The sequence below is a fragment of the Panthera uncia genome, assembly GCF_023721935.1.
Source record: "Panthera uncia isolate 11264 chromosome C1 unlocalized genomic scaffold, Puncia_PCG_1.0 HiC_scaffold_4, whole genome shotgun sequence".
Classification (NCBI taxonomy): Eukaryota; Metazoa; Chordata; class Mammalia; order Carnivora; family Felidae; genus Panthera; species Panthera uncia.
In genome coordinates, this window is record NW_026057585.1 from 76,213,746 (window position 1) to 76,231,299 (window position 17,554).

A 17,554-nucleotide genomic window follows, 5' to 3' on the forward strand; every position below is an offset into this window, starting at 1 on the left:
CCCCGCTGTAGTCCAGGACATGCGCTGTTTTTGCTCTAGAACGAATGTTTTTTGTGGCTTGTTTCAGACTCAGAGAAATAAAGACTCAATCATCCTACCCAAAGACTATTCACTTAGTACCAAGTTGTTTTTACCAAGTAAGCTACACCACAGGTGGGAATCCACCTTCCTCCTGCCTGGCCACCTCTTCTCTGGCTTCTCCTCAAGGCACAGTGAAAGATGGGCACTTCCTGACAACTTGAGGTGCCAAAAACAGAGGGAGGGCTTCTTGATTGAAACAAGGGCATCTACAGACGTTTCCATATTTTGGCGGTAGAAACAGCAACTGCTGGGTTTTCCTTACTCACCCTCAGGGCAAGAGGCATTCCCATCTGCTATTAACTAAATGTTTGTGTCCCCCTAAAATTCATCCATCATAGCTGTAATTTCCAACGTGATGGTGTTTGGAGGTGGGGCCCATGGGAGGTAATTAGCTGTCTGCAGGCTGGGGAGAGAGTTCTAGGAATATGACTCTGCTGACACTCTGACTTTGGACTTCCCAGCCTCCAGAACTGTGAGAAATGTTTGCTGTTTAAGGCACCCGGTCCATGGGTTTTTTGTTTTTGTTTTTGTTTTTGTTTTACAACAGGCTGAGCTAAAATACCATCTATCTATTCCCTCACTCAGTGAATACTTATTGACCCCTTACTGTGTATCAAGTGCTATTCAAAGTCTTGGAATTACAGTAGTGAACAAACCTACAAAGTCCCTGCTCTCAAGAAAATTACATTCTAGTTTTAGGGAAGCTCTGATAAACCTGTAAATATCATAATGTCAGCTAGTGATAAATGTCATGAAACAAGTAACACAGAATAACTGCAGAAGGGAGGGAGGCAGCTGATTTGGAAAGATCAGACAGGAAAGTTTTCTCTTAGTAGAAAGGATTGCCAGATAAAATCCCAGATGCCCAGTTAAATTAGAATTTCAGATAGACAATGAATTTCTTTTTTTTTTTTTTAGTAAAAGCATGTACCAAATATTGCATGGCACATACACTAGGAATTATTGTTTATCTGAAATCCTAATTTAACTGGGTATCCTGTATTTTTATGTGCGGAAATCTTGCAAGCTTACCAGTAGGTGACATCTGAGCTAAGAACGGAATGACCTGAAGGAACTAGCTGTTCAAAGTTTCAAGGAAAGAGTGATTCAGGCGGAGGGATCCAGAGTGAATGTCAGAATAACCACTGGGAGGGAGGTACAAGTGAGGCTAGATAAATAGGCGGGGGCCAGATCGTGCAGAATTCTGTAGGGATGGCAAGGAGTCTTGAATTTCTTTCTCTCTTTAAGTGTGATGCGCTATTGGAATTTTAAGAAGGGTGACAAGGTCTGACTGCTATTTGGCTGCTGTTTGGTCAGCCACCTTTGGAAGGGTTAGAGGGCAACCTCAGAAGATAATTGAACTTAAGCTTGTGCCATTGGCCTGGGAAGTGAGGGTACCTAGGAGGCCGCCAGGGAGGAGTAGCTTGGCGGTTGCTAGGGAGCGAGAGGGGCGGGGCTCTACGCACCGCGAAGGCTAAGCGGCCGGGACGGGGGCGGAGCCAGGAGAGCGGCGGCGCGCGCCGTGCGTTCGCAGGAAGTCGTGCCGGGAAAGCGAAGGGCGCGAGCGGAAGTGACGTCGCCCGCGCCCACGTGGTCCAGCGTGGTTCCCGCGGGTCGTTTCGGCCGGACCTGGAAAGTTACGAGCTCGTTTACTCGACAGAGGCCGGACCTAGCGCTCCGGTGCCCGTCCCGTCGGCAAGATGGTGAAGCCCAAGTACAAAGGACGGAGCACCATCAACCCCTCCAAGGCCAGCACAAACCCTGGTACGGGCGGCGAGGCTCGCGGAGGGTGGAGCTTGGAGGAAGCTTGGTAGGGAGGGCTCCGAGGGGATCGAGGGGGAGGAGGGATACCCGGGTGGCAAATAACTTGGAGTGGCCTCGAGCCGAGTGGCTATTGGGGACGAGAAGGCAGAAGGTGGTTTTTTCATTCGCAGGCACTGAGGAGGGCTGACATCTTGCACGCCTCTCAGGGCCAGGTGCCACGCACCAGTTCTAAAGTCGGGGAAAGTGAACCCTTGGGCCTGGCAGCCATGGGGCACCTCCAGTTCTGAAATGCAGAGACCGGGAAGCTCTGAGTTGGAAAGGGCAGTTATCTCGACCTCCTCTTGTGTTCCTAGGTGGATCAGCCTCTCTCCCAATATGTTTCAGACTTGTATGATTAGGAGTTAATTGGATAGTCAGATTAAAAGTGGTGTAGGCCGACCCAGCTGGCATTTTACACTTGACCACACTTGCCTGCCACTCTGGCTTTGACCATTTAAATGAGAAAGGGATTGTACATTTGGCTGTTGGAGTCATCCTAACTGGTAAAGCGCACAGAAACACTGCAGGTGGACGGATAATGATCATTTCAATAAAGATGTTTTTGGAGATGTTTGTGCGCTTTGCTGAGCTTCCACTTGCGGGATGAACAAGATAGTCTTTGGGGGAGTCCCTTCCATTGGAGAGAGACAGAGCATGAGCAGAGGAGAGGTAGAGAGAGAGAGGGAGACACAGAATCCAAGGCAGGCTCCAGGCTCCGAGCTGTCAACATAGAGCCGAACACGGGGCTCGAACTCACCAGCTGTGAGATCATGACCTGAGCCGAAGTCGGACACCCAACCGACTGAGCCACCCAGGTGCCCGTAATAATCCTTTTTTTAAAATGTGGCTTAAAGTTTTTGATGACTTTAGTTGATGTTGAATGCTTTCCCTGGATTGCTGATAAATTATGCAATTTCTGTACCCTGGGATCTCAGAATGTCGGACCCAAAAGGCCCTTAGGGGTTACAATGTTGTAGGTGAGGAGCCAGGGCCAAAATTGGGGAAGTGGCTCATCACAGTTGGCAAAGTTGGTGAGTAGAGCCGTCAGCACTGGGATTTCAGCCTGTTTTCTACTGCATCGCTTCAGGAGTAGGCAGGTGACTTGAAGACATCCCCAACGGGAAGAGCTAGGCCAGTATTAACATGCTTATTTGTCCTTCTCTCTCTGAGATGTAAGGCAAGATTTGCCACCTATGTTGCTGTTGATGAAACTAAACTCAAACATTAGGAAATTAAGAAACTGGTACATAAGGAATACTTAGGTATCAAAATATGTAGTCTCCGTGGTGCCTTGCATACAGCAGGCACTCCGTATTGGTTCCACAGAGGTAGGTGTCTTAGTAAGAGCACAGACAGTGGTCTAATGCTTTTGTTTAAATTCTGGCTCTGCCGTTTAGTAGCTGTGTGATCTTCGGCAAGGCGTCTGGCCACCTGTGCCTCAGTTTCTCAGCTTGCAGAATGAGGATAACGTGTCTCTCCTGATAGGGTTATTGCATGGATTACATGAGATGATGCCTGTACTGTGGATCATACAGTGCCACGATTAATGCTCACAATTATTAATTCTTATCAAACACAGTCATATTGAGGGTCAGAGGTTAGGTCAGCTTTGTCATACCATGTAGCTTCCGGTGATCATAATTTTGTCGGGACGACGTAGGGGAGAGTAGATATTTTGCAGTGAGGCAGGGCAGCAGCTTGCCTACTTTGAGCTAGTTGGTATGTTTGAGGCAATGAGCATATTTAAACTTGGTTATCAAATAGCTTGCGGTCGACTTCTGTCTTCCCTAGATCGAGTACAGGGAGCAGGAGGCCAGAACATGAGGGACCAGGCCACAATCCGGCGCCTGAATATGTACAGGCAGAAGGAACGCAGGTGAGCATTGCACACTGCCATGCCCCCTCTCCCTTCGTGCCCCGGACTTGTAGCTGAGACCTCATAACCTATGACCTTCCCACACCTGCTTTCCCCAAATACCAGTAGTGTATTTTCAGATGTCATCTTATATGGGTGTTGTTATGATAAATTGTAAGGTTCCGGTTAAAGGCGTGGGTAGTGGGTGGTGAAACAGTGATTGTGTCACAAGACTGTAGGACAAATTGAGGTTTTATTCCTCACAGCCTCGCCCTCCACGAATGGCACATGAAATCTCAAGTTACATATCCCTCAGCTAGAAATCTGGTTTTCTTTCACAAAGCATATAGGACTGTAGTTATGAAAGCAGCCAGAAAACTTGTTTTTTAATGCGAAACTTTAGATCACAACATTGTGGCACTTGGAAACTCATCACAACTGGGAGTTCTGCTGAGGCAGCCTCTACCACAGGGACTTGCTGACCATGGCATTTTGCTAGCTGGTCTTAATTTGTTTGGTAATTAGATTCTTCATCCATTCTGAAAGATGTGTTTAAAGCACAAATGTCAATGAACTTAATCTTCCTTAGTCACCTACTCTGCTGTTTGTTTTAAAATTTTGAGTTCCAGCATAAATCACCCTCCACTTAAAACTCGTTTAAACTGGCCTTCAAATAATTACCGCAGAAACTCAAGTATGTGGCGTTTTTTTTTTTTTCCTTTTTAAAAAAAGCAAACAAACAGTAAACAGATTTTCAGACATCAGCGTTATTTGTTATTCATCCAGCAGAAATCATTACGTGCTCTGTTGCAAGAGGTTTAAATGGCTTTTGGACAATCTGTTTCAAATGTAGAAGTACTTTTTGTTTACTGAAATCTGTATTTCATGATCATTTAAAACCAGAAAAAGAAAAAAAGGTCCTTTTGATGGAAAGGGTATTCTGTAAACCAAGCTTTTCTGTTGCCTTTCTTTTGTCATCGACCAAAATCTGTTACTTCCTCAATTTAGGAACAGTCGTGGTAAAGTGATTAAGCCTCTGCAATATCAGTCAACCGTGGCTTCTGGCACGGTGGCAAGAGTGGAGCCAAATATTAAATGGTTTGGTGAGTACTGTCACTGTCCCCTGTCACTTTGTTCTACTGAATGTGCACTGTATGGAAAAAGGTAGGCCTAAAAGGGGTCTAAGAGGCAGAAGCTTTTGGGCGACTAGTACTGTCAGGGGTTATAGGAGAAAGGGATGAGAAGTACCCATAGTGGCAAAAGTGCTAAGAAAAGTAGTGGTGGCAGATTCCAGAAACAAGTTCTTCTTCTTTTTTTTTCCTCTTTTTTTTTTTTTTTTTGAGAGAGAGAAAGCGCCAGTGGGGGAGGGCCAGAGAGGGAGAGAGAATCCCAAGCAGGCTCCGCCCTGCTAGCACAGAGCCCACTGTGGGGCTTGAACCCACCAACCACGAGATCATGACCTGAGCTGAAGTCAGACGCTTCACCGACCTAGCCACCCAGGCGGCCCCTCAACAAGTTCTTTGTGTAAAGAGCTCATTGTTCATTGTAAGTGAACCCTCTTAAACAGATAGGTCCGTCCTTGGTGACCTGCTTTCACAGAACCTGAGAGCTGTCATCTTGTCCTTTCCGGTGGCCCGGAGGGTGCCTTGCAGGTAACGCCTGTGCCTTTAACTCGAAGCACAAGTGCATTGGCTGGAAGCTCCTTTGAAACAGTTCTTCACGGGCACCTACACTGGCCGTGAAAGGGTCTCTTGTTGGCCTTTCCCAGGAGCGAAGAGAGCGGAGTCAGGGCTTCTTGCTTTGGAAAGTCGGCCTCCAGTTGAGGCCGGGCTTTCTCTCAGTCCCTGCTAGGTGCGTGGGCACGTCAGGTCACACCCCATGGTTTGCTTGGTGTTTGACCTCTGCGCGTGGAGGCAGATGACAACTACCTTTGAGTGTCTCTCACATCTTTTGAGGGGATACCCTCTAGGAAGCGGCAACACGGGAAGGTGTGTGAGAAAACGTTTTAGAGAGGTGTTTTAGCCTCTCTGGAGACTGTGACTCTAGGTCCAGACCATCTGGGTGTGAATCCTAATTCTGCCATTTCTGTGACCGTGGGCAAGTTATTAGGCTTCTCTGTTGGTTGACTTCCTTGTCTCTAAAACGGGGATAAAAATAGTCCCTATTTTCCTAGGGCTGTGGTGGGGATTAGGTGGGGGAAGACGTGGGCAGTGTAGCAGCCAGCGGCCCCTTAGCCCTCACCATCTTGAGTTCTGTATTTGTGCTGCCCATGCTGTTTCGTTGAATATGCGTTTCAGACTCCCTCACTTACAAGGAGTTCCCCAGCTAGTGTTATGTAGCTTTATTTTGTTCCCTTGCATGGATTTATTGGTGAACTCAATAGTCCCTTCAAACCCTCATAACCCTGAAGGCAGTAATTGTGACTCAGGTTCTGTGCTTCAAGATTCCCTTTGTATATGAGTACATCAGCTGTGATTGGCTCCAGATTGCTTTGCCAGATCTCACAGGAAGTATAGGATAGTTGTCAAATCTCAGTTCCATTCAGTGATGTTGATTTTTCAGTTTCATCCAGTCAGGAAACTGGGCTTGGAAAACTCTTGAAACCCTTTGTGTGTGTGGTTGGTGGATTAGTTCATAGTGTATGAGTGCAGGAGAGGCAGTTTTTTTGTTTTATTCCCCCCCACCCCCCTTTTAAATTTGAAAATGGCTACATGGGACAGATGTATCGGATGTTTGGGCAAGCCAGGGTAACAGAGTCTTGCCTTTCCCTGTGTCTTTGGGAAGAAGGATGCAGAATCAAAAAGGAGTTGTTTATAAATGACAACATTCTTCCATAAAACAGGAAACACACGTGTGATTAAACAGTCGTCGTTACAAAAATTTCAAGAGGAAATGGGCACAGTTATGAAGGATCCGTACAAAGTTGTCATGAAGCAAAGCAAGCTACCCATGTCTCTTCTCCACGATCGGATCCAGCCTCACGTAAGTTGGAGGATGTCCCTGGCAATGGGATTTCGTGGGCACACTCCACACCGATCCAGCTCTAACATGTTTGTCTTTTGTGTTTTTCCATAGGGAAGAGTGGCTTTAATGCAGTACTGATGAACTTTCTGAGACTTCTCCTTTCATCTGTGTTAGGGCCTTACCTAGTATGAATGGCGTTGTGTCAGGAGGGCGCATTACCTGGTGGATCAGAGCGCAGGCTTGGGAGTCAGGTCCCACTTAGCCTTTGCTCTCCCCCTTCCTAGAGCCTTAGGTATCTCCATGGGCTTTCACTTCCCGGCTGTAAAGTCAAGAAAACCGACCTCCTTGGGTGACCAGATGAAGCATTTGGCATACAGTGAGGTCATAGCCCACTGCCGTTAATTAGAGCTGACTAGATCATGGCTATTACTAATACTAGTTGTATTTTGGGTTTTTTTGGGTAGGCAAACTGGTTTAAGTGGTAACTGCTTCAAACTTCGGGGAAATGTAGAGTTAGGACTGGGTTGGTAGGAGGGAGGCCTTTGGTGCTATGTACTTTGGGCTTCTGTGAGACCCTTGAAATTCTTTCTAGTGAAGGATAGGGTGCTGGGCAGATTGGTTCTTAACCACTGTGGTTGAAGGACAGTGAGGACTGAATCCTGCTTGAGTGGAATGAGTTTCACACAGAACCAAAGAAATGGCCTCATGTTTGCACGCTTTTACTTGCATCGAATATTAATTCTCAGAAATGTAGCCAGTACGTAAGCCTCAGTTCAAATGTACGGAGGGGAAGGAAACATTGACATGCATGCATGGATTAAACAGTTCAAAGCAAATTGTTTACTCGCAGAACAAAATAAAAACCAAGGCCTGGTTATTGCCTCAGGTTTTGTCAATTATGCTTTGTTTTATGACGGACTAGAAGAATGGCACCTATTAGTGGAATGACTGTTTTCTTTCAGGGAAACACATGAGTGTAATTCACGAACCACAGACAAGTTGCTCATTTCCCTTGTTCTCTTGGTCTGTTCTCCCTAAAGCCATCTTTTAACAAACTATTGAATCTTGTTTACGAGGAGAACAGAGAGGGCTTATTATGGATTTATTGCTTTGTTGCTCATTCCGGTTGTTCAGTGCTTCTAAAACTCAGTGCCAAGTATCTGATCTATAGAGTGAAGGATGGACAGCTGCACCAGTCAGCTGGTATTTTGATGCAGATAATACTCAAGAGTACGGGATGCCTTTACTGCTTTGGCCTTGAAAAACCTTCCCTGTTTTATTTTAGTGTGGTATCTACCGCTCCTTATAAAGTTTAATCCTAGATCCCTGCACAGGGGAGTCCAATCAGATATGCTTTAACTTTTACACTGTCAGCTACATGTGCATTATAATTACTATAATTCTGTAGCAGTCCAGCAAAAATACTGTCACTTATTTGTGTGCTTTGTTAAATACTGCTATAGCTGCATGATGCTCGTTAACGTACGAGCTCACACACACACACACATCTGTGTGTGTACTGTACTTGATAGGTTATTTATGAGCTTTCCAAGAATAACTTTGGTCACGGTTTTCCCGCTGACATCAGTACCTGGTTCCCCTGTAAAACTGAACTAAGAGAGGGGTTAGAGAATCTAAAAAAAATGACAACAGCTTAAGGATCTTTAGGAATTGGAGGGGGCAATCAAGGTCAGAAGCCATAGGGGCCGGTCCATCATCCGTGTTTAGTGGCTGGTGCTCACAGAGGAGCTTTGTACTGAGGGGCAGAGGGTGATTTTTTTTTTTTTTTGAGGCTATACTCTGCCGTCTGTTAACGTTCTGTTACGTGTTAGATCCTAACTCAAACTTCGACTTTTATCCTACTTCAAAAATTCCTATGCCCGTAACTCCTTTACAGGCACATCAAGTTCTAGTTAGTATCAGGTTCCTTTTATCACATCTAAACTATTACTTTGGACTTCTGCTAGATGTTTTTCATCTGAAGGCTTTCCATGTGCATTTAATAAAAACGTTACCTAAATTAGGAAAAATGTTATCTGAAACTAAAATGCATCTTACAAAACAAGCAATTCCTTTTGGCCACGAAAGAAGTGAACTTCCAAGAAAAAGTTGGCATTTACAGTTGGTTTAAAAAAGAACACAAATTTGAGTATAATTGTCCTTGACAAAATCTGTGAATTTGGCGAATTTTATGCACTTGTTTGAAAACTCAAAAAAGAAAAGAAAAGATAAGTTAATTTTTATCATTGTGGCCGTAATTACATATGACTCAAGTTTATGATAAATGAAATAAAGCAGAGTTTTTGGCAAGTCTTACACAACTATTCATATTTGCTTTGACTCTTTGTATTACTTTTGTATTTCTCTAAGGAGGCTTATAGAACTTTAGGATTGGGGAACAAGTGCTTTTGCTATTTAAGCATTTCAAATTTGAAACCAGGCTGCATCCCTGTTGTAGTTTTCGGTATGGGTTGAGCTTTGAAAAAACAAAAGCGGAAAGCCTTTCCTGGGTAGGTTTTAAACTTTCTGTTTTTGCTCAGTGCTTTCCTTAGCTTTACGCGAAACTCTGTTTTCTCTTTAGAACTCCAAGGTGCACATTCTTGACACCGAAAGCTTTGAAACTACATTCGGCCCTAAGTCACAGAGGAAGCGACCAAACTTATTTGCGAGTGATATGCAGTCTCTTCTAGAAAATGCAGAAATGTCCAGCGAGAGCTACGACCAGGGCAAGGATCGTGACCTGGTCACCGAAGACCCTGGGGTGAGGTATGGTTTGGGTGTCATCTGCTCTCATCATTTGCTCTTCTGCAGCAAAACTTTTTTTTGAGTTTATTTGGAGACAGAAGATGCGCCAGGGGAGGGGCAGAGAGAGAGAGGGAGGGAGAGAATCCCTAGCAGGCTCTGCATTGTCAGCGCAGAGGCGGACTGGGGTTCCAACTCACAAACTGAGATCTGGCCTGAGCCAAAATCAAGAGTTGGACACTCAACAGACCACTCAGGTGCCCTGCAACAAAATATTTTTGTACCTTTATTTTACCTATATGAAGCTTGGTGCTTACCTCCTAGATAGTGATCTTCTTCCCTTACACTAGAAAAATTTGTGACGTTGGGGCCAGATGGAAAATAATTTCTGAGGTGGTTTGTTTTCTCTGGGTCTCTTTTTTTCATGATTGTTTTTTTCTTCATAATAATAGCAGTAGATTCTGTCGTAAACAATTTAGAATATACAGTTAAATTAGAAATGCAACAAAAACTAAGAACTCCTAGTCCCACTGACCATGTTATTAAATTGTTAAAATCATCAATGTCAGGGCTTCCTTAATCAGAGACACTGGACCACTGGGGGTTCATGGATGGCCTTTGAATTTCCTGTGACCTTCTGAAGATGATGTGGAAAATGTATGTACATGCGTAGAGGTGGCAGTGTTTTGTCATTTTTATGTTTGCGGAGGGGGAGGAGAAGGATTGATACCTTTTGTCATATCATATTCTCATAGAGTTCATACCCAAAAAGTACCAAGAATTAGTATTATTCTGGATCTTTTTTACACTCAATTTTCATTTATAATGCCTTAAGAGTGTTGTTGGTTTTTTTTAATTTTTAATGTTTATTTTTGGGGGGAGACAGAGTGTGAGTGGGGGAGGGGCAGAGAGAGAGAGGAAGACACAGATCTGAAGCGGGCTCCAGGCTCAGAGCCGTCAACACAGAGCCCAACTTGGGGCTCGAACGCATGGACCGTGAGATCATGACCTGAGCCGACGTTGGACACTTAACCGACTGAGCCACCCAGGCGCCCCCTTAAGAGTGTATTTTAACTTGCCCTCCCCCCCCTTTTTTCCTTAATGTTTAAATGTTTTTTTACTTCTGAGAGAGAGACAGAGTGCAAGCAGGGAGGGGCAGAGAGAGAGGGAGACACAGAATCTGAAGCAGGCTCCAGGCTCTGAGCTGTCAGCACAGAGCCCGACACGAGGCTTGAACTCACGAACGGTGGGATCATGATCCAAGCCAAAGTCAGACACTCAACTGACTGAGCCACCCAGGTGCCCTGAACTTACTTTTTATTTTAATATATTTTTATAAATTATTAAGAATAAATTTCCATTAAAAAAATAGATTTCCATGGTAGTACTCATCGACAGTCCCGCTGTGGAACATTTATGCTGTTTGTAGTTTTGCCCTGTGGTAAATAAGGCTAGGGTAAAGCATCCGTGTGAGTAAATCTTTCTCCTTAATTATTCCTCTAAGATACATTCTTATGGGGGAAATGGCTGTGTCAGAGAGCATGGGTGTTTTTGACAGGCAGCTGCCCGGTGCCCTCCAGAAAGCGTTGCCGTGTCCCCTCTTCACCGCGCGTTGAGTGTCCCAGATGCCTCAGCAAAGAGGTGCTGTTGCTCACCTGCACCAGGGCTGCCCCAGTGCTGTCGGCAGCCTGTTTTCTAACTGCGTCTCCTGGAGAGCAAGTCAGGCCATCTGAGGCCAAGCAAAAGAGGTAGCAAGTTCATTTCTTCTTAGACGTATTTGGAGGGCGCCTAGGTGGCTCCTTAGGTTAAGCATCCAACTTCGGCTCAGGTCGTGATCTCACGGTTCGTGAGTTCGAGCCCCGCGTCGGGCTCTGTGCTGACAGCTCAGAGCCTGGAGCCTGCTTCAGATTCTTTGTCTCCCCCCTCTCCCTGCCCTCCCCCACTGGTGCTGTCTCTCTCTCAAAAATAAACATTAAAATAAAAATAAGTATTTGGACTTTGTGTGCCTCTGCTGATGTGAATTTTTCCCCCTCCCAAAGGTGCAGTATATAATGGGGGGGGGGGGGGGAGAAAACTGGTTTTGTTTCCAAGACACTGGGTAAATATCTGTGAGGCTAGTGGATAAACAGATTCTCAGCCTTATCAGAAAAATTTCACTTCATATGGGAGTGTAGGTTATGGTTCAGGTCTTGCCAAATCCTTTTCATAATCTTCTATGACATGTTGCCTAATTACAGTTGCTTTTTAAAATATTTGTTTTAATTTTTCCATATTTTTTATGTGTGATGTATGGTTTAAAATTTTTTAATTTTGTTTTTAATTGATATACCATTCTCTTTAAAAAATTTTTTTTTAATGTTTATTTTTGAGAGAGCATGAGAGGGAGAGGGGCAGAGAGACAGGGAGACACAAAATCTGAAGCAGGCTCCAGGTTCGGAGCTGTCAGCACAGAGAGCCTGACGCGGGGCTCGAACTCATGAGTGGTGAGATCATGACCTGAGCTGAAATCAGATGCTCAACTGACTGAGCCCCATAAATTTTTAAATGTTTTAAATTTATTTATCATGGTAAGTGTACTCTTTAATCCCCTTCACCTATTTTTCCCATCCCCCGCCCCCCACCTCCCCTTTGGGTAACCATCGGTTCTCTTTAGTTAAAAGTCTGTTTCTTGGTTTGTTTCTCTCTTTTTTTTTTCTTTGTTAGTTTGTTTTGTTTCTTAAATTCCACATATGAGTGAGATCACATGGTATTTGTCTTTCTCTGACCGACTTATTTCACTTAGCGTTACACTCTCTAGCTCCATTTTTAATTTTTTGAAGAAACTCCATACTGTTTTTTTGGTTTTAGGTTTGAGAGCAAAGAGAGCGCAGTTATGGAAGGGCAGAGAGAGAGGGAAAGCGAGAGAATCCCAAGCAGACTCTGCACTGTTGGTACGGAGACCGACCAGGGCTCAGACTCACGAACCATGAGAACGTGACCTGGGCTGAAATCAGGAGTCAGATGCTTAACCGACTGAGCCACCTGGGCGCCCCCTCCATAGTGTTTTCCAAAGTGGCTGCACCAGTTTGCATTCCCTCCAGCAGTACGTGAAGGTTCCTTTTTATCCGCATCCCTGCCAACACCTGTTATTTCTTGAGTCACTTTATTTTAAATTTTACATTTTTTACTGTGGTAAACTGGACATACAATTTTATCTTTTCAGGCATTTTTAAGCCTGCAAGTCAGTGGCATTAAGTACGTTCACGTGGTTATGAAGCCGTCCCTGCTCCGGGTCGACTGCCAGAATCCTTTACATCATCCCAAACTGAAAGCCTTTACCCATTAAACAGTAACATCCCCTCCCCTGCTCTCCCCGGTGCTTGGTGGCCACCATTCTACCACTGTCTCTTAGGAGTCTGACTACCCTTGTGAGAGGTACTTGATAGTAAGTGCAGTCCTGCAGTGTGTGCCCTTTCGTGTCTGGCTTGTTTCATTACCAGAATGTCTCCAGGGTCATTCATGTTGTAGCCTGTGTTAGTACTTTATTCTTTTTCGTTCCTGAATAATACTCCATTATGTTTGCAACACATTTTTAAGTGCATTCATCCATCGATGGACATTTGGATTGGATATAATCACTTTTTAAATTAAATTTACTCTTGGTCCGTCTCCAAGTAGTTTTAGTGCCCTTTTCCCGTGGCACATGGCCGGCTCTTCCCTAAACATCCTCTTACCCTTTGTAGGGCTTCACTTGCTCACTTTGAGTGTTTTCTCATTTAGAAACGAAGCCCAAGAAGAGATCTATAAAAAGGGACAGTCCAAGAGAATATGGGGTGAGCTCTATAAGGTAAGACTTGCAGTTCTTTCTCGTTGAGCGTTCCCCCTTGGCTTTCGTGATTTTCTATGAGAGAACTAATCTTGATGTATCGAAGATCTGTCAAATAAAGCACAAACTCCGCTGCCCATTCTGTCCTCATTCCCTCACAAAAACGGGATAGGTGTGCCCACCTATGTACTGCCATTGTTCTCGATAACTGCATTCGATTTCTTTTTATTACTCACGTAATAGTAACAGCTGCCATACACAGACCTTACATTTATCGTATGTGGTGGAGCCGTGTGGGGATTTTTAAGTTTCATAGTCCAGCCGGTCTCGTTTACAGGCAAGAACACAGGTCTAGAAAGATTGAATTCCTCACCCGGCTCACTCAGCTGGTTAGTGGGAGATTCCGTGTCCTGAGTCCTGGTCCAGCACTCTTCAGCTGGCTGAGTTTTATGTCCACATGCTAGAGATCAACCTTGGTGACAGAGGCTTTCAAGCACACTCCCATAATCCAACAGTAACATAACCGGAAAGCAGCACCCTGAAGGCAAACTAAATTTTTTAGGTTTTTGTACAATACACAAAAGCTGTGGCAGCAGAAACTTTTAGAAATCTAAGAAGTGAATGGTTCCATTCAATAATCGATAGTAATCACGAAGTAAGGTGGGTTTCACCTAAGTCAGTTTTCCTGTTTGAAATTCAACAAGTTTCTTACACTCACAGGATGGAGAAAGTTTTGAATTCTGATCACTGGGCATCAGGTTTGGCTACTCCTGTTTTGAAGTCCTCACTATTGCTTTCTTTTCCCTGGGTTCCCTTAGATGTCATCCCTCTCCCATTTCTCATTTCACTAAAGCAAATCACTTTTGCGTCTTTGAATTGCAGGTGATAGATTCCTCAGATGTTGTAGTTCAAGTTCTTGATGCTAGAGATCCGATGGGTACCCGTTCCCCTCACATTGAGACTTACTTGAAGAAGGAAAAACCCTGGAAGCACCTTATTTTTGTTCTTAACAAATGTGACCTTGTTCCAACCTGGGCAACAGTAAGTACGGCTGCTTATCCACTGCCAGACTGCCAGGCCGCTCAGCTCCTCGTAGGCTGAGTTCTCTGTAAATGAGTCAGTTTCACGGTTTTTAGGATTTGAGACAGTAAAGTATCACACTTCTCGCATAGTAGCCACGGAAGTGTTTTCACTGAAAACAGAAGCAAAATGTGCTTCACTGACAGGGGGCAGAGTTATCTCTTATCCCCTGATGGTTGGTAAAGGCACAGTTGCCAGTATCCCCTGGACGGATGATGAGGCCCCTTTGCATGGAGACAGCTGCCACAGCTGCTGGCCTGTCCCATATTATGTCACATCAATTGCATTTAGTCGCAACGAAGGCATTTTTGTAATTGTTCTGTCCGTGTTCATAGACAAAAGACAAAGTGTTAACTTTCATTTAAAAAAAACCCAAAAAACATTTGAGGCACCTGGGTGGCTCTGTCGGTTAAGCCTTCGATTTCGGCTCAGGTCATGATCTGGTGGTTCGTGAGTTCCAGCCCCGCATCGGGCTCTGTGCTGACAGCTCAGAGCCTGGAACCTGCTTCTGATTCCGTGTCTCCCTCTCTCGCTCAGCCCCTCCTCTGTTCATACTCTGTCTGTCTCTAATATAAACATTAAAAAAAAAAACACACACACATTTTAAAGAATTACAGCTACCATTTCCTAGGACAGCTGTGTATTTGAAAGGCAGTCTGTTTCAAGCTCCGACTCTTCCTGTATTGTGAATAAACAGGTTACAACTCACCAGCATCTTCTCTCCCCACTTTAGAAACGTTGGGTTGCTGTCCTCTCCCAGGATTATCCGACACTTGCCTTCCATGCAAGTCTTACCAACCCCTTCGGCAAAGGAGCATTCATTCAGCTTCTCCGGCAGTTTGGAAAGGTACTGGGACCTGACCCATCTCCAGGAACATGTAGCTGCGGGGCTGTTAAAGCATTTGTCTTGCCAGCATGTGGCAGAGGGGTACCCACCTCACCTCCCCCATCATGCCCATGAGAAGTGTGTGTTCCTAGACGTATGTGTTCCTAACGTGTGTGTTCCAACGTAAAAATTCCTAGAGCCTCGGGGTTATAAGGGATTTTGGAAAATGTTTCTGGCTCAACCATTGCCCCTATCTTTGACTGGCATTGCCTCCCTTTCTGCCGTGTCCCTGGCACCTGACGGTCCGTCTTCTGCTTGAGAACAGACCCCCTCCCCATGCTGTGTTCCCCATCCTGGGTTTGTGAGCCTACCATGCCACTTCTGCCCTCAGGCCTGTGCAGTTTCTGTCCCCTCTGCCTGCGGGGCATCCTGCCCGTCCCTGCTCCCGTGTCGTTCTCTGGGAAGCCCCGCAGCCAGGTCGCCCTTGTAGGTATTCTCAAAGCTTCACGTTCTGTACCTTCAATTTGGTGTTTGTGTGTTTAGTTCATTCTACCTTGAGTTCTGACAAAGTACATGTGTCCTTTGTCCCACCCTTCCCCGCTTCCCAGGAATGAACATGTCCGACCCGTGGCTGTTAGTTACCTTTAGTATTTTCTTCCGTATTTTTTATACATGCTTATTGTGATTCTATTTCTCGTCTCCTCCTGCCCTTCCACCTGCCGTTTTAGATATTTATATGTTAAGTCTCTGCTGTGGAAAATGAGGAGTGAGTTTCTTATGGCTGTTCTGTCCCCACACGTACTCCCCTCTCTCCATTCTCCCTGCATCGCTCTACATCATCTGGCCAGATTGTTCTTTCCTTCAGCGTTTACGTGGTCATGACTGTACGATATCAGTCGCCACTGATCCACACAGCACTCTGAATGTAATTCCTCTCTGATGGAACCTTCTGTTTTCTCTGGCGTTAATTAGTTCTGTGTCATTTGTCACTAATGTGTCACCAGATCCTCTGCTAGAGTGGGAACTTGGAGAGTGTTCGGCCCCTCCCTTCCCATCGGGACCGGCTACAGAGCCTTCTTCCTGGGGTTCCCTTTCACTGCCACCCTGAGCATTTCATTGGGATCAAGGGATCCCACACAGGATCTTCTTTCTTGGTTTTTCGTCTTTCCTGGTTTACTCTTTCCTTTAAATAGAACATATTTTCCAAAAGCTTCTGGAGAAGGAGTGCTTAGAAGGAACATTTTTTGAGACCTTGCATTTCAAAAATACCTTTATTCTGTCCTCACACTGTTTCTCCTCAGAATGCCGAGGGCACCAGCGCATCGTCTTCTGGTGGCTTCTGTTGTGCTGTTGAGTAATGGGACCATTCCAACTCTTGGTCCTTTGTGGCTGGGAGCTCTTAAAAAAGAAACTCCTGTTTTAAAATTGCACATTGATATGTTTTAAGGTGGGTCTTTTACTGTTCAGTGAGTTAGGTGTTGGATGGGACTTTGCCTGATGTTGTCCGGTATTATTTCTTGGAAATTCTCCCGCCCTCTACCCCATCAGCTCTTCTCTGGTTCAGGAATTGGGTGTGCTCTCTTGGTTTAATTCTTGAATCTTCTTTTCTTTATTTCAGTGCCTTTGTGATGTTTTGCTCTATTTTATGGGAAGTTTCTTTGACTTGATGATCTAGCTGTTCTGTCGCAAAATTTATTTTGCCTCTCACTTTTAAGAATTGCCCTGCCCCATTTTTGTTTCACAGATGAACTATTTTCTGTTTCTGAGAATGGTAACGATGGTGGTATTTTGAAATTTTCCTCTCTCCCTATATTAACTCTGTTTCCTGCCAGTTTGTGTTTTTCTGTCTGTAGTACTAGAGTCACACTTCACATGTCTGGTTATTTTTGCCTGTCTTCATATCTAAGGGTGAACCACTGAAGAAAAGTCTCGTAGGGGTTCCTGGATGGTTCAGTTAGTTAGTATCTGACTCTTGATCTCGGCTCAAAGTCATGATCTCACGGTTCGTGCAGTCTAGCCCTGTGTCGGACTCTGTGCTGACAGCGCAGAGCCTGCTTGGGATTCTCTTCCTTTGCCTCTGCCCCTCCCCTGCTTGCTCGCCTGCTCTCTCTCTCAAAAAAAAAAAAGCCAAAAAAAACCCAACCAACCAATAGAAGTTTTATTCGGGGGGTAGACTATTGAATACTGGACTTCCCTGTCAGGTGACTAGGTAAAAAGCCAATATTTTGTCGGAGGGCACTCTAGATGTCAGTGTAAGTTTCCCCGTAAAGGAATCTTCAAGTCTCCAGCTCGGGGATGTATATAATCCCTTGGCTGCAGGGTTCGGGAGCTCAGTGGGAGTAGGGACCTGGGGGTCTCGTCAATATTTAGACTTTCTTTTTTTTTTTTTTTTTTTTTT

At 44.9% G+C, this 17,554-nt stretch overlaps 1 protein-coding gene across 1 annotated transcript in view; it reads left to right on the top strand.

Annotated features, from left to right (window-relative positions):
- Positions 1-1,693: 1,693 nt before the first annotated feature.
- Positions 1,694-17,554, top strand: part of GNL2 (G protein nucleolar 2) — a 25,620-nt gene continuing 9,759 nt past the window's right edge. The window contains exons 1-8 of the mRNA XM_049617467.1: positions 1,694-1,845; positions 3,676-3,760; positions 4,748-4,842; positions 6,582-6,721; positions 9,285-9,469; positions 13,205-13,271; positions 14,133-14,291; positions 15,064-15,177. Of these exons, the coding sequence (XP_049473424.1) occupies positions 1,782-1,845; positions 3,676-3,760; positions 4,748-4,842; positions 6,582-6,721; positions 9,285-9,469; positions 13,205-13,271; positions 14,133-14,291; positions 15,064-15,177 (909 nt within the window). The 5' untranslated portion in view covers positions 1,694-1,781. The remainder of the gene's footprint in view (positions 1,846-3,675; positions 3,761-4,747; positions 4,843-6,581; positions 6,722-9,284; positions 9,470-13,204; positions 13,272-14,132; positions 14,292-15,063; positions 15,178-17,554) is intronic.